The 14406-nt window shown below is 42.5% G+C and overlaps 1 protein-coding gene and 1 pseudogene across 1 annotated transcript; one reads left to right on the top strand and one right to left on the bottom strand.

Moving 5' to 3' along the window:
- The first annotated feature begins 1275 nt into the window (after positions 1-1275).
- Positions 1276-8406, top strand: LOC145505316 (UDP-glucuronosyltransferase 1A3-like; annotated as a pseudogene).
- A 3154-nt stretch (positions 8407-11560) lies between these two features.
- LOC145506423 (dnaJ homolog subfamily B member 3-like) lies at positions 11561-12748 on the bottom strand. The gene has a single exon (XM_081491065.1). It carries the CDS (start codon positions 12535-12537, stop codon positions 11800-11802), a length of 738 nt encoding a protein of 245 aa, XP_081347191.1. The 5' UTR covers positions 12538-12748; the 3' UTR covers positions 11561-11799.
- Positions 12749-14406: the final 1658 nt, after the last annotated feature.

Here is a 14406-nt window from a genome sequence, read left to right on the forward strand (position 1 = left end):
TGTTCTAAAGCCAGGGGAAAACTCCCTCCTATCCCAGTGTGAGCAGACCTTCAGGGCTGGTGCCCTTTGAGCCCTGCTGTGTCGTTACTAAGGTCTGCTTGCCCACTGATGCTTTGTTGTTGTTCTTCTTCTTCAGTCACCAAGTATTGTCCAACTCTTTGTGGCCCCATGAACCGCAGCATGGCAGGCTTCCTTGTCCTTCACTATCTTCTGGAGTTTGCTCAAACGCATGTCCATTGAGTCAGTGATGTCATCCAACCATCTCAGCCTCTGTCATCCCCTTCTCCTCTTGCCCTCAGTCCTTCCCAGGATCAGGGTCTTTTCCAATGAGTCAGCTCTTCACATCAGCTGGCCAAAGTATTGGAGTTTCAGCTTTAGCATCAGTCCTTCCAATGAATATTCAGGGTTGATTTCCTTTAGGATTGACTGGTTTGATCTCCTTGCAGTCCAAGGGACTCTCAAGAGTCTTCTCCAGCACCACAGTTAGAAAGCATCAATTCTTTGGTGCTCAGTCTTCTTTATGGTCCACTCTCATAACTGAACATGACTACTGGAAAGACCAATGCTTTAGGTAACAGCAACATGTATTCCACACGGCAGACAAAGAATTCTTAACCAGTCCTTCTGCTGTCTCCATCAAGGATCTTTTCAGATGTTTCCATATCTGATGGCTGCTCCAATAGACTCTCTCCTGAACAGTACAAGAGGTGTCCAGTGTGGAACAGGAACAAACCAGAGAGCCACCATCCCCTTTTCGCTGAGAGAAGGCTGTCTTGGCAACGTTACATGTTTCCCTGGATGCATTCTGTGTTCACCCACGAATGCGGGGCTAGAGATTAAAGAGTTCTCAGATAAGGTCACATCCAGCAGAGGTTCTGGGTGGGGACTGGGACAGAGGTGACTCCTCAGAGTTCAGTCCAGCCCCAGAGAACAAGGTTAGCAGAGAGGCAGGAGGTGACCAAGGGAATGGGCAGGCACAGTCTTGCTTTGGGTCTTGGATGAAGAACAAGAGAGTGAACTAGAATGCTCCCCAGAGGGAGCAGCAGAGTCAGAGGAGTTTTACCAAGATAAGGGGGAGTGTTCTTTCCGGGTGAAAGCAGAGGTGATAAAACACAGGCATAGACATAACATGTAATATATGGTGTAATCATCAATCCCTGCCTTCCAATGACATGCCATTTTGCTCAAGTGACTTGATGATAAAATAAAGATAAGGGAACAAATATAGGTGGCACAGCCCCACCAGAGAATCAGTTGCTTCTGGTTTGTGCAGAGATGGCCCTGGGACTGCAGCTTCCACGGCAGGTGCTGGCTGGACTCCTGCTCTGTCTGTGCGTCGGGCGATGGGCCGAGGCTGGGAAGGTGCTGGTGGTCCCCATGGAGGGCAGCCACTGGCTCAGCATGCGGGAGGCCGTGCGGGAGCTCCACGCCAGAGGTCACCAGGCAGTGGTCGTTGCTCCGGAGGTGAATATGCACATCAAGGCAGAAGACTTTTTCACCACGAAAACCTATGCCATTCCCTACACACAGGACCAGTTTGATTCCATCATGAAGGCCCGTCCTGATGAGTTTTTTGAAAGGGTACATTTTCTAACACTGTTTTTGGAAACTATGGCAATACTGAAAAATGTATCTTTGTTCTTTGCAAGGTCTTGTGAGGCACTGTTGTATAACAAGGACCTGATCAGAGACCTGAATGCCAGTTCCTTCGATGTGGTTTTAACGGATCCTGTTTACCCCTGCGGGGCAGTGCTGGCTAAGTACCTGTCCATTCCTGCTGTGTTTTTTTTGCGTTTCCTTCCCTGCGACTTAGATGTTGAGGCCACAGCATGCCCAAACCCTTTCTCATACGTTCCTCGGTTATTAACAATGAATTCAGACCACATGACCTTCTTCCAAAGGGTCAAGAACATGCTCTACCCTCTGGGCCTGAAGTACATTTGCCAGGTTGCTTTCATGCCTTATGCACGTATGGCATCCGAGCTTCTTCAGAGAGAGGTGTCACTGGTGGAGATTCTTGCCTCTGGATCCGTGTGGCTGTTCAGAGGAGATTTTGTGATGGACTACCCGCGGCCGATCATGCCCAACATGGTGTTCATTGGGGGTATCAACTGTGTCAACAGGAAGCCGTTACGTCAGGTCTGTACCGCTGCTTTAATCAGTGTTCCAAGTGGACCACATTTTATTTTTTGAAAAAACAACAGTTCAGGGTGCTTCATGATATACTCATCTTTCTGATGATTTCCACCTCTCATTCTCCTCCTCACCATCTGTGGTGAGACACATTGTTAATGTGCCTGCAGGAGTGCAGTAAAGGCTTCCAGTGATCTCTGAGAGGAGTGAGAGGCAGGGTTGGGGGTGTGTAATGGGATTGACAGGCAGTGGCGTGATTCCACCGAGATTGCCCTTTTGTAAAGACATCGGTGTAACAGTTGTGCAGTTTTCTCCAGCTGAGTAGGAGCAGGAACTTGAGCTGTGAATTTATCCTTCAGGGGATTTTGCCTGAGGGTGTTCAGTAGAAGTGTAAGCAAAGTGGAGTCTGGTTGCTTGCGGCTCAAAAGACAATAAAGAAGCAAGATTGGCGGATGTGAAAGTTTGCTTGGATGAATATTCCCGGGATGGGGATGGAGGGAGGCGGGGATGGAGAGAGGCGAGTCCTGTCGAAACACTTGTTCCCTCCTTGGACAATCAGGGGCAAGAGCTTTTACTGACAGAGGGAAGGGGGCTCCGTGTAGAAACAGCACAGTCAGCTCTGACCGTCATCTCGAAATCAGCGGTCTGAGCACCATCATTTTGTTTGTTTTCAGTACAGTTAATCTTCAGTCTCAGGACCCGTCTGTTCCCATTTGCTTGAGGCCAGTTCTCAGAACTGGCAGCTTATATGTCGTGGCTACAGTCTGGTCACCAAGTAGTTAACTTTTTCCACCTCATAGGGGTTTCAGTATCTTGATAGCTCACAGGTTATGGCTCAGAGTATTATCTATAGCCCTTGAGGAGGTACTAAAGGTCCTTGACTTTGCTTACTGACTATTTAGTTTTGTTGGACTGTTTGTTTGTTTTTGCATTTTCTCATTTCTCTGACTATACTCATTCTCTGGCTAAAGGTTTTTCCACAGACAAAAGGTAGCCAGAGGACATGGCCAGTAAGCACCATGGGGTCTGACTCCGTTTCAATAGGAAGAAAGAACTGACAGATTGCATTGGTTGACCTGATCGTTTTAGTGGTTTTTGTCTTGGAAGCCGCTGTGGTGTGGTCACAGGAGACCTAGATCCTGAAAGGAAGCAGAAGTTTCAGACGGATTGAATAAATCAAGTGGAAGTGAGATCATACCGGAGAGAGAAGTTGTGGTCTCTGTGATCAGAAAAAGAAATAGTTGAGTCCAACTCCTCAGAGATGGAGCTGTGCTGACAGAAGTCTTTTGACCAGGAGTTGGGGTCCGAAGTAAAATGTGGGGATGTACACAGTTGGATTCCATGTCAGGTAGTTCTCCTTAATGGGACACTGAAGTCATCAAAGGCTAGTGGTGGGGGCTGGAGAGGAGGTCAAACTGAGCCTATGAACACAGTGGACAGGAGGAAGGCAGAGAGGTTGAGAACTGAGTCTCAAAGAGGAAGGGTTTGACCACATCATCACACCTACCCCAGCCCAGGTCACTGCACCCCAAGTTTCCATGATGGAAACTGCCACTTTCCTCATGGTTTTAGAGTCTTCCTATGTTAACCCTGAATATTTGGGTTTAATCAAAATAGGACTCTTGGAGCAGGATTTGTTTTTAATCTACTTAGTTAGCCCTCTTTTTTTTGTCCACGTATATGACATATACTGGATTTATATTAACTTCCATGACTTTAGATCTCTTAGAGTTTTTGTAGTCATATTCTTAGATCTCTTTATATTAATGCATTTATTATTGCACAGGACTCTAACTTCAGTTTTCTTTTTTTGCCCACACCACAAAAGATCTATTCTACTTTATTTTCTTCTTTCTTCGTGCAATGCATTTGTTCAATTATAAAATATGTATGTATATATTACATTTGTAAATAGTGAAAATGAGGAAAGAATTTGAAAAGTAAATGCTGCTGTTTTCCTTTTAGTTTTTCTGTATGAATATATTCTCTAAAGTTAATAGCATTTGCTTACATCTTCACTCTCATTTTTGTAGTTGAATGTCCATGGGTGGCAGACCTAACCATTCTGACCTTAATATTGTCACTGTGAACAAGCAAATAGTATCTATTATCATTATTAAAATGTGCCCAGCATGACAAGTTATGTCATCTGGAAGCATTTAAATACGTTTGTGCCAATTTATTTGGCGCATGTAAGACATTTACTCTGTGATTCTCAAGTGTTATCATTTTTGTTCCACTAAATTTTTGTTTTAAAATTTTTGTCATTTGCGTTTATTTGATTTGGTTTACCCTTACATGTGACTCCTTTAAATGTTTATGGAAATTTTCATCAAAATATGAAAGATTAAAGTTTATTTTAATTAAATTTAATTAATTTAAATTAATTAAAGTTTATTTTATTTTTGTTCCTTCTTATAATTTATGATATGTTGAATTACATTATTGGTCTTCTCAAAGAAATAGCTTTTGGATTTGCTTTTTCGTTTTACTCTTTTTGTTTACTATTTCATTAATTGTAGCTTGTTGTGTTATTGTTTTTGTTAATGATATCATCCTTGTTTCCTTTGGTTTATTTTATAGCTGCTTTTATAATTTCCTTAGGTAAGCATTAAGTTACTTTATGTTTTCTTAATAATTCAGAACTGAAGGTTCTTTATTCATAAATCAAACATTTTCTCAATCCCTTAGAGTTTTGCATAAATTGCTCTCATTTTTTTAACTTAAATTTATGTTTTTGATTTGCTCTTTGAGTCAGTGGCTTCTATTTATTTTAAAGAAGGTTGTTTCTTAATTCCCATATAATTAAGATTATTGCAGTCATTTTTCTCTTATTTTTTCTAGTTATTTTGAGTTATAATCAGAGAATGTTTCTTGTGAGTCACTGTTTTAAAAAATTTCTTAATATGTTTTCTTAATGGTCTAGTACAGAATTGTCCAGTAGGAATCTAATGTAAGTCATATATATAATTGAAGGCTTTTTAGTATGTATATTAAAAAACAGTAACAATAGGATTGCAGTTAATTTTAATAATATATTTTATTGAATCAAATATATTAAAATATTATCCTTTAAACATATACTCAATATAAAATTGTTTCCAGGTGCTTGTTTGCCATTGTTTCTTCCAGTTTTATTGAGACATAATTGACAGGCAGCCTTGGTTAAACTTAAGGTGGATAGCAGAGTGATCTGACTTTCTAGATCATGAGACTTTTACCACAAGTTTAGTGATCATGCATCATCTCATATAAGTACAAAATTAAAGGAATTAATGTTGTTAACTACAGTCCTGGTATTTATTTCTCTTATAACTGGAAATAATGGACATGAGTTTGGGCGTGCTCTGGGAGCTGGTGATGGACAGGGAAGCCTGGCGTGCTGCAGTCCATGGGGTCGCAAAGAGTCAGACAGGACTGAGCGACCGAACTGATGACTGGAAATTAGTACGCTTAGACTGCTTGTGTGCTCAACCGCTTTAGTCACGTCCGATTCTTTGCAACCCTATGGACTGTAGCCTACCAGGCACCTCTGTCCATGGGATTTTCCTGGCAAGAATACTGGAGTGGGTTGCCTTGCCCTCCACCAGGGGTTGGTCTTCCAGACCCAGAGATCAAATCCGTATCTCCTGCGTTGCAGGCAGATTCTGTATCGCTCCCCCTCCTCCCATTCCCGGACTCTGGTAGCCGATTTCTATTTCTATGAGTTTGCTTCTTAGTTTTCAAAGTATGATTGACCTGCAGCACTGTGTTTGTTCCTATTACACAACATGGTGATTCAGTCCTTCTATACACTTCAAAATAATCACCAGCTATGATATTCATCACAGAAATGTATTACATAACTATTGACCGTATTTCTCACACTCTTATTTTGTACCTATGACACTTATTTTGCAACTGGAAGCTTGGATCTTAATCCCCCTCACCCTTTACTCTCCCTTCCCCACTCAGATCCCCTGTCAATAGCCTGTTTGTTCTCTGTATCTGTGAGTCTGTTTCGGTTTTGTTATGGTTGTTCATTTTCATTGCCTTTTATTTTCCACATGTAAGTGAAATCATACAGTATTTATCTTTATATGTCTTACTTCACTAAGTGTAATACCCACGAGGTCCATCCATGTTGTCGCAATGGCAAGATTTCATCCTTTTTTATGGCTGAGTAATATTCAATAACCAATATTTTTGGTTATTGTAAATAATGCTTCAATGAACTTCAGGGTGCATATATATTTTCTAATTACTGTTTTTGTTTTCTTTGTGTAAATACTCAGGAGTAGAATTGCTGCATCATATGACAGTTGTACTGTTTTCCATTGTGGATGCACCAATTTACTTTGCCTCCAACAGTGCACTAGACTTCCCTTTTCTTTACATTCTTACCAACCTTTTTAAATTTTTTTTCTCACCATCTTTTGCTATCTGCTTAATCACCATGTAAATGTAACAGTTCTTTGAAAAATGCCATTTGTATTTTGATAAGTATTTTATTGAATCTGTAGATTGCCTTAAGTAGTACAGTTGTTTTAACTTTCCATCTGTTTGTGTTGTCTTCAATTACTTTTATCAGTGCCTTATAAATGTCTCAGTACAGGTCTTCTATCTTCTTATATTTATTCCTAGATATTTTATTATTTTGATGTTACTGGAAGTAGATTGGTCCAGGAAGGGGAACACATGTAAACCCATGGCTGATTCATGTCAATGTATGGCAAAAACTATTACAATATTGTAAAGTAATTAGCCCACAACTAAAATAAATAAATTTATTAAAAAAAAAAAGATTATATAAAATAATCAAAACTATTACAGCTAATTATTTGTAAATTTGAGATATAAAACCAAGTGACTGCCTCATAGTGATGTGCTGAACCTGGCCCAACTCACTAGAGCCATTTATTAAATGTTTCAAAAATTTGAAAAAAAAAAAAAAATTTCTATTTCTGGTAGTTCATTGTCAGTATATAGAAATGCAACAGATTTCTGTTAACAATTTTATATCCTGCAGCTTTACAAAATTCATTAATGAGTTCTAACAGTTTTTTTGGTGGCATGTTTAGGGTTTCCTATGTTTAGTGTCATGTTATCTGAAAACAGTGACAGTTTTACTTCTTCCTTTCTAATTTGAATTTTTTTGTATGTGTGTTATAGATGTTTGGTTTGTGGTTACCATGTGGTTTCTTGATAGCAATCTCTATATATGTGATTATTTTAAATTGTTAATATTTTAAGTTCAAAAGCATTTTAACAACTCTGTTTTCAAACTCTCTCCACATTTACTATTTTTGACATATTTCACATCTTGTTGTTTTGTGTATCCCTTAGCTACTCATTGTGGATGATTTTACTACTTTTGTCTTTTAACCTTCCTGCTAGCCTTATATGTGGTTGACATGCTACCCTTATTGTATATTTATCTTTACCAAAGAAATTTTTTCTTTTGTAATTTTCATATTTCTAACTGTGGCCTTTACTTTTCCACTTAGAGAACACTCTTTAAAAATTCTTGTAAACCTGGTTTCATGGTGCAAGACTGTGAGTTTTGCTTGTCTGTAAAACTTTCGATCTCTCCTTTGAATCTCAATGAAGGCTTTGTCAAGTAGGGCACTTTTGGTTGTTTTTCATCACTTTAAACATATCATGCCATTCCCTTCCAGCCTGAAGAATTTCTGCTGCAAAGTCAGCTTATAATCTGATGGGTTGGCTGTGAGGTCTAGAGTGTCACAAAACTTGTTTTGGCCTGCTGGTACAGGGAGCCAGGGCCCAGGGAGTCCTGAGGCTTGTGCCAGCCTTCTTGTGGGTGTGTTGAGTCTTGGGGCTAATGCCGGCCCACTTGTAGGTGGAGCTGGGTCCTGGAGTCTCTGATTGAATGGCCCAGGGGTCCTTGATCTGGTGTCAACTTGCTGGAAGATAGGGTCAGGATCCAGGGAGTCCAAGGGTTAGTGCTGGCTCACTGGTGGGTGGAGTTGTGACCCAGGGTCTCTGGCTGCAGGGCCTGGGGGTCCTGGATTTGATGTCATTCCACTGGAGGATGAGGCCTGGGCCCTAGGTGTCCCTGGGTAGTGCTGGCGCACTGGTAGGAGTCCAAGTCCTGGGCCCTCTGGTGAATGGATCCAAGTGCTGGGTGGCTGAGATCTCAGGGGGTCTTAGGCAGCTGGCCTGTTAGCGAGTGGGCCTCTGTCCCCCCTTGGCTAGCTGCTTGACCTGAAGCATCATAGTACCGGTGCCTACAAGCAAGGAGAGTGGGGCTGGGTCCTGGTGCTAATAAGCTAGAGGGTTGATCCCAAAATGGCCCTTGCCAGCACAGTGTCATCATGATAGAATGGAGCTCCCCAAAGAGCTGCTGTCAGTGTCCACATCCCCAGGATGATCGCTGTTGCCTCCTGCCTCTCTGGGAGGTTCTCCAAGACTAACAGATTCCTGCTTCTGCTCTGGGCCCCCGAGTGTATGAGATTTTGTGTGCATCCTTGAAAAGTAAAGTCTTTATTTCCTACAGCCCTCTGGTTCTCCCAAAAGTGAGCCCCACTGACCTTCAAAGCCAGATAATCTGGAAGTCCTTCTTCCTGGTGCAGAACCCTGGTCTGGGATACCTGATATGGGGCTCAGACCCCTCACTCCAGGGTTCCTTCACTGGAACCCTCATAGTGCTGTTGGTGGGAGTGTAAAATGGTGCAATCATTGTGGAAAACAGTCTGTCAGCTCCTCAAAAAATTAAAAATAGAATTACCAGATGATCCAGCAACTCTGCTTCTGGGTATATACCCAAAATAATTGAAAGCAGCATCTCGAAGAGATATTTGTATACCCATGTTCATAGCAGCATTATTCACAATAGCCAGAAGGTGAGAGAAACCCATGTCCATTGGCAGATGAACAGATAAGAAAAATGTAGTCTATCTATACAATGGAATATTATTCAGCTTTAAAAATGAAGGAAATTCTGACAACATATATGACAACATGAATGAACCTAGAGGACATGATGCTAAGTGAAATAAGTCAGTATCAAAAAAAGACACATACTGTATGACTCCACTAATATGAGGAACCTAGAGTGGTTAAATTCATAGAGACAGAAAGTAAAATGGAGGTTGCTAGGGACTATGAAGTGGGGGAAACTGTGGAGATGTTGTTAAGGGGTTTACAGTTTCAGCTTTTCAAGATGAACAGTTCTGGAGACTGGCTGCACAACAATATGACTGCAATTAACACTACCAAACTGTACACTTTAAAGTGGTTAAGATGGTAAATCTTATGTTGGGGTATTTTATCACGGTTAAACATTTTTAAAAGGCAAACTTTATGAGGAAACAGTCAAACCTATGTGTGCCAATTCAGCAGCTATATGTTTAAAGTAAAAACTATTAAATATTTCAAATGTAAATTGAGCAAAATTCAGTTAAATGGGGAAATATTTTAAGACATCACTTCCAGAATTAGGTATGTTGAGCTTTTTAATTAGAAAATTGAAAATATGCATTTTTAGATGGATTAATGGAACATTTACAAACGTTGATTATATGTTATCTGATGAAGTAGCCACTAACTACACATGACCACTGGGCACTTAAAATGTGGCTAGTCCAAATTGACATATGCTGTAAATGTAAAATATATAGCATGATTTGAAGACTTAATGTGAAATATCTCATTAATTTTATACTGAGGGGAGTGGCCAACATGTTGAAGGAAGAACTCGAATTCACACCTTCCCATGCTATGCTGTGCTTACTCACTCAGTCGTGCCCAATTCTTTGTGACCCCATGGACTGTAGCCCGTCAGTCTCCTCTGCCCATGTGGATTCTCCAGGCAAGAATACTGGAGTGGGTTGCCATGCCCTCCTCCAAGGGATCTTCCCAACCCAGGGATCAAACCCAGGTCTCCCGCATTGCAAGTGGATTCTTTACCATCTGAGCCACCATAGAAGCCCAAGAATACTGGAGTGGTTAGCCTATCCCTTCTCCAGGAGATCTTCCTGGCCCAGGAATTGAACCGGGGTCTTCTGTATTGCAAGTGGATTTTTTTTTATCAGCTGAGCTACCAACCCACGGATGGAACTGGGGTCTACTGCACTGCAGGCAGATTTTTTACCAGCTGAGATACCAGGGAACACCAGTATTACCATTTACAGAATATTGACATGAAAGGCCTGAAAACTAGCAGAAAAGACAGTCTATAATTAAAGATATAAAGAAGGAACCACAATGAGATGTGTAGGAGAGATGAAGATACAGTATAATTAAGACCCATACCCTAGGTGGTAGACTCACAAATAGGGTGATTATAATTTCAGATGAGAGGACAAGCTGCATTTTTAGTCTGTCCAGTTCAGCTATCTTTTCACTCTCATGCCTTATGCAGACCTTTCTTTGGAGATGACCAACAGGTGGGGGTCGCACACTTTGTATTGGAATATCCTAAAGCAACTATGCCCAAAAAGATTTTCTTTGAGGGCATAAAATGTGCCAACAGAAAGCTACCTCTCAGATCTGTTTATGTTGCACCACTCAATCAATATTCCAAACTTTGCACTATTCAAAGCTTTCCAAAATTTCTGGCTTTTGTCAACCTGAGATGAGATACATCATGCACGTGGCAATGGGGAAATTGTGTGTAGCCTTATGGAAATGCTTTTTACATTTCCAGCCGTCATAGTTGTAGAACCAATCAAAAGCTAGCACTGAGATTTGCATTGTTTTTGGTCATCATCACCACTGTTCTTTTTTTTAATTATTGCTTAAGTCAAGAGATCTGAATACCGTCCTGAGGCTGCTCATAATCAACTGTGTAACTGTGAGGAATTCACTTAAGTGTTTTGCCCTAGCCTTTGGAGGGAGAATGAGTGAGAGGGAGGAAAGGGGGAGAGAGAGAGAACGTGTGTGTGTGTGTGTGTGTGTGTGTGTGTGTAGTCGTTCAGTTGTATTAGACTCTGCAACTATTTGGACTACAGCCTGCGTGTGTGTGTGTGTGTGAGAACGTGTGTGTGTGTGTGTGTGTGTAGTCGTTCAGTTGTATTAGACTCTGCAACTATTTGGACCTCCAGATCTTTAAGAGAATAAATACACATTGTTCCAAGTCACCAAATTTGTGGTAAACTGTTAGTGCAGGCATGAGAAACTAAATACATTACCTTTGTCAGGCTTCCTTGTTTTTATAAAGCCTAGGCTTAACGTTATATTTAAACAGTTAACTTTCACTGCCTCACCAGCAATCTGTGGAACTAAACACCATCTTTAAGCAGAAAGTATTATTAATACATTCATATCTGTTACTACTTTGTGCTAAAAAAAGGAAGTAAACTGATTTATCTTGGTAACATTAACTTCAGAGCAAACCACTAGGTTCACATTGCAAACAAAGTGGAAGGGCCAGCTTGAAGGTGCCCTGGTGAACATTTTGTCTCAGTAACACGAAATAAGCAGTGTCTGCCCTGGGGTTATGTTTAATAAATAGCAAAGTGCATACAGATATTTACAACAGTTTTAAAGAAAAACAGAGGTCCTATTCTGTGGCCCAACAGTAGCAGCAAATAGGCGTTGGTTACGAACTGTTCATAAATTCTTGAGTACAGTTGTTTTGCAAGTAGAGCTTGCTTGCAATCTTCAAAAAAAAGAGAACGCCCTGCTATTCCTCAAGTTGTGCTCTAAGTTCAACGTGGACCAGGATCACTTGGTGTCAGAGCGCAGCAACTGCTCTTTGCCATTTATTATCAGGGACTTCAGCTCCCCGTCTTCTTCCACTTCTATCCTTTCTTGGCCATTCTCCACGATTCTCTTGGTGGTGATCATTTTGCCGTTCATGATTTCGGTGGAAGTCGACATGGATTTAAAGTTGCCCGTCCCCCCACTACCACAGGACATGGAGACGGAAGAGGCACCCCCATTCCCAATGGAACCAAATGAGGTAAACCCTGTATCAAAAGGAGAAAAACCACCTCCAAATGCTGGAAATTCACTGAAGGTGGAGAAAAGCGACGTGGACCCCCTGCTTCGGCTTCCCCGGGATCTCCTCCGACCCCCCAAAAAGTTCTCCAGCGGGTCTCCGAAGAAGTCGAACGAAAACGGGTCCCGGCCGCCGAAGAACTCTCTGAAGACGTCGGCCGGGTCCCGGAAGGTGAAGACACACTCGAAGGGGTCCTCGAAAGGCCTGCCGCCGCCGGCGCGGCCGCCACCGCCGCCGCCCTCCACTCCCGCCTCGCCGTAGCGGTCGTAGACGTCTCTTTTCTTGGCGTCGGACAACACCTCGTAGGCCCGGGCCACTTGTTTGAATCGCCTCTCCGCCTCCTCCTTGTTCTCGGGGTTTTTGTCCGGGTGCCACCTGAGCGCCAGTTTGCGGTACGCCTTCTTGATGGCTTCCGACGAGGCCTGCCGGGGCACGCCCAGCACCTCGTAGTAGTCTACCATATTGGAAGGCCGGGAACGGCCCGGCGGGCCAAGGACAGATGCTGGCTGGCAGCCCGTGGGGCGCGGGCCCGAGTGCCCACCAGGCCAGGCTGCCCGGAGTGGGCGCCCCTTGTGATGATGCCGCGTCTCATTGGGCGAGCCCAGAATGCATTGCTCACGAGGGGCTCTGTGACCGCTTCCGCGCAGCGCGCAGCCGCAGAGGCCCCGCCCACTCATTTGCTCCGCCCACCCGACCTCCGCTGAAAGGTTATCGCCCAACGGGGAGATGTGGCTCTGACTACCTGAGCAGATACCTCTCACAGGTACCTCTCTGATGGCCCTGTGGTTATGACCCTGTGCTCTCAATGCAGGGAGCACCGGTTCCATCTTTGGTCAGAAAATCAAGGTCTTGCATTAAGGAAGAAAGTCATTTTCTTAAAGTAGGCGTGACACCAGGCTTCCCCTTGGCTTGAGGTGGGGGCTGTTTTCCAGTTGTTCAGTCGCTCAGTCGTGTCCAACTCTTCGCGACTCCATGGACTGCAGCCAGGCTTTCCTGTCCTTCACCATCTCCCAGAGTTTGCTCAAACTCATGTCCATTGAGTGGGTGATGCCATGCAATCATCTCATCCTCTGTCCTCTCCTCCTTATGCCTGCTGTTTTTCCCAGCATCAGGGTCTTTTCCAATGAGTTTGCATCAGGCAGCCAAAGTTTGAGCTTCTGTTCAGCATCAGTCCTTCCAATGAACATTCAGAACTGATTTCCTTTAGGATGGAGTGCTTGGATCTCCTTGCAGTCCAAGGGACTCTCAAGAGTCTTCTTCAACACCACAGTTCAAAAGCATCAATTCTTTGGCACTCAGCTTTCTTTATACTCCAGCTCTCACATCCATACATGACCACTGGAAAAACCATAGCCTTGACTAGACGGACCTTTGTTGGCAAAGTAATGTCTCTGCTTTTTAATATGCTGTCTAGGTTGGTCATAACTTTCCTTCCAAGGAGTAAGCGTCTTTTAATTTCATGGCTGCAATCACCATCTGCAGTGATTTTGGAGCCCAGAAAAATAAAGTCAACCACTGTTTCCACTGTTGCCCCATCTGTCTGCCCCGAAGTGATGGGACCGGATGCCATGATCTTAGTTTTCTGAATGTTGAGCTTTAAGCCAACTTTTTCACTCTCCTCTTTCACTTTCATCAAGAGGCTCTTTAGTTCTTCTTCACTTTTTGCCATAAGGGTGGTGTCATCTGCATATCTGAGGTTATTGATATTTCTCCCGGCAATCTGGATTCCAGCTTGTGCTTCATCCAGCCCAGCATTTCTCACGATGTACTCTGCATATAAGTTAGATGAGCAGGGTGACAATATACAGCCTTGACGTGCTCCTTTTCCTATTTGGAACCAGTCTGTTGTTCCATGTCCAGTTCTAACTGTTGCTTCCTGACCTGCATACATGCTAATATAAATCATATATTTATGGAAAATAAGTTTTTCAAAACAAATTTAATAAACAGTGCCATCATCTATTTTTTTTTTTTTTTTTACATCTCTCTGGCTTAACAGAAGAGCTCGATTTTTATATCTGCTTCTGCATTCAATGTATTGCTATATCACGTGTCATGTAGCCACTGGGAAACTCCAGTGTACTCAAAAGTCAAATATCATTATCTTAGAACTAATTTTAACTTTGCTAAATTCTTTGAACGCTTTTTGGGGATCCCCAGGGTGCTCTGGCCCATAGTCTGTTAACTCCTGGCCCAGTATATCAAAATGATGAAAATTGCTGGCCATGTTTAAGTGCTACATGTAAACTTGGGATTCCATGATTATTTCTGCTAAAACTGCTGTATCACCATGATTTTCTTTTTGACATCTGACTCTTTTCCACTCCGTC

This window comes from Giraffa tippelskirchi, chromosome 5, assembly GCF_054371585.1.
Source record: "Giraffa tippelskirchi isolate mGirTip1 chromosome 5, T2T-mGirTip1v1.2.pri, whole genome shotgun sequence".
In the NCBI taxonomy this organism is placed as follows: Eukaryota; Metazoa; Chordata; class Mammalia; order Artiodactyla; family Giraffidae; genus Giraffa; species Giraffa tippelskirchi.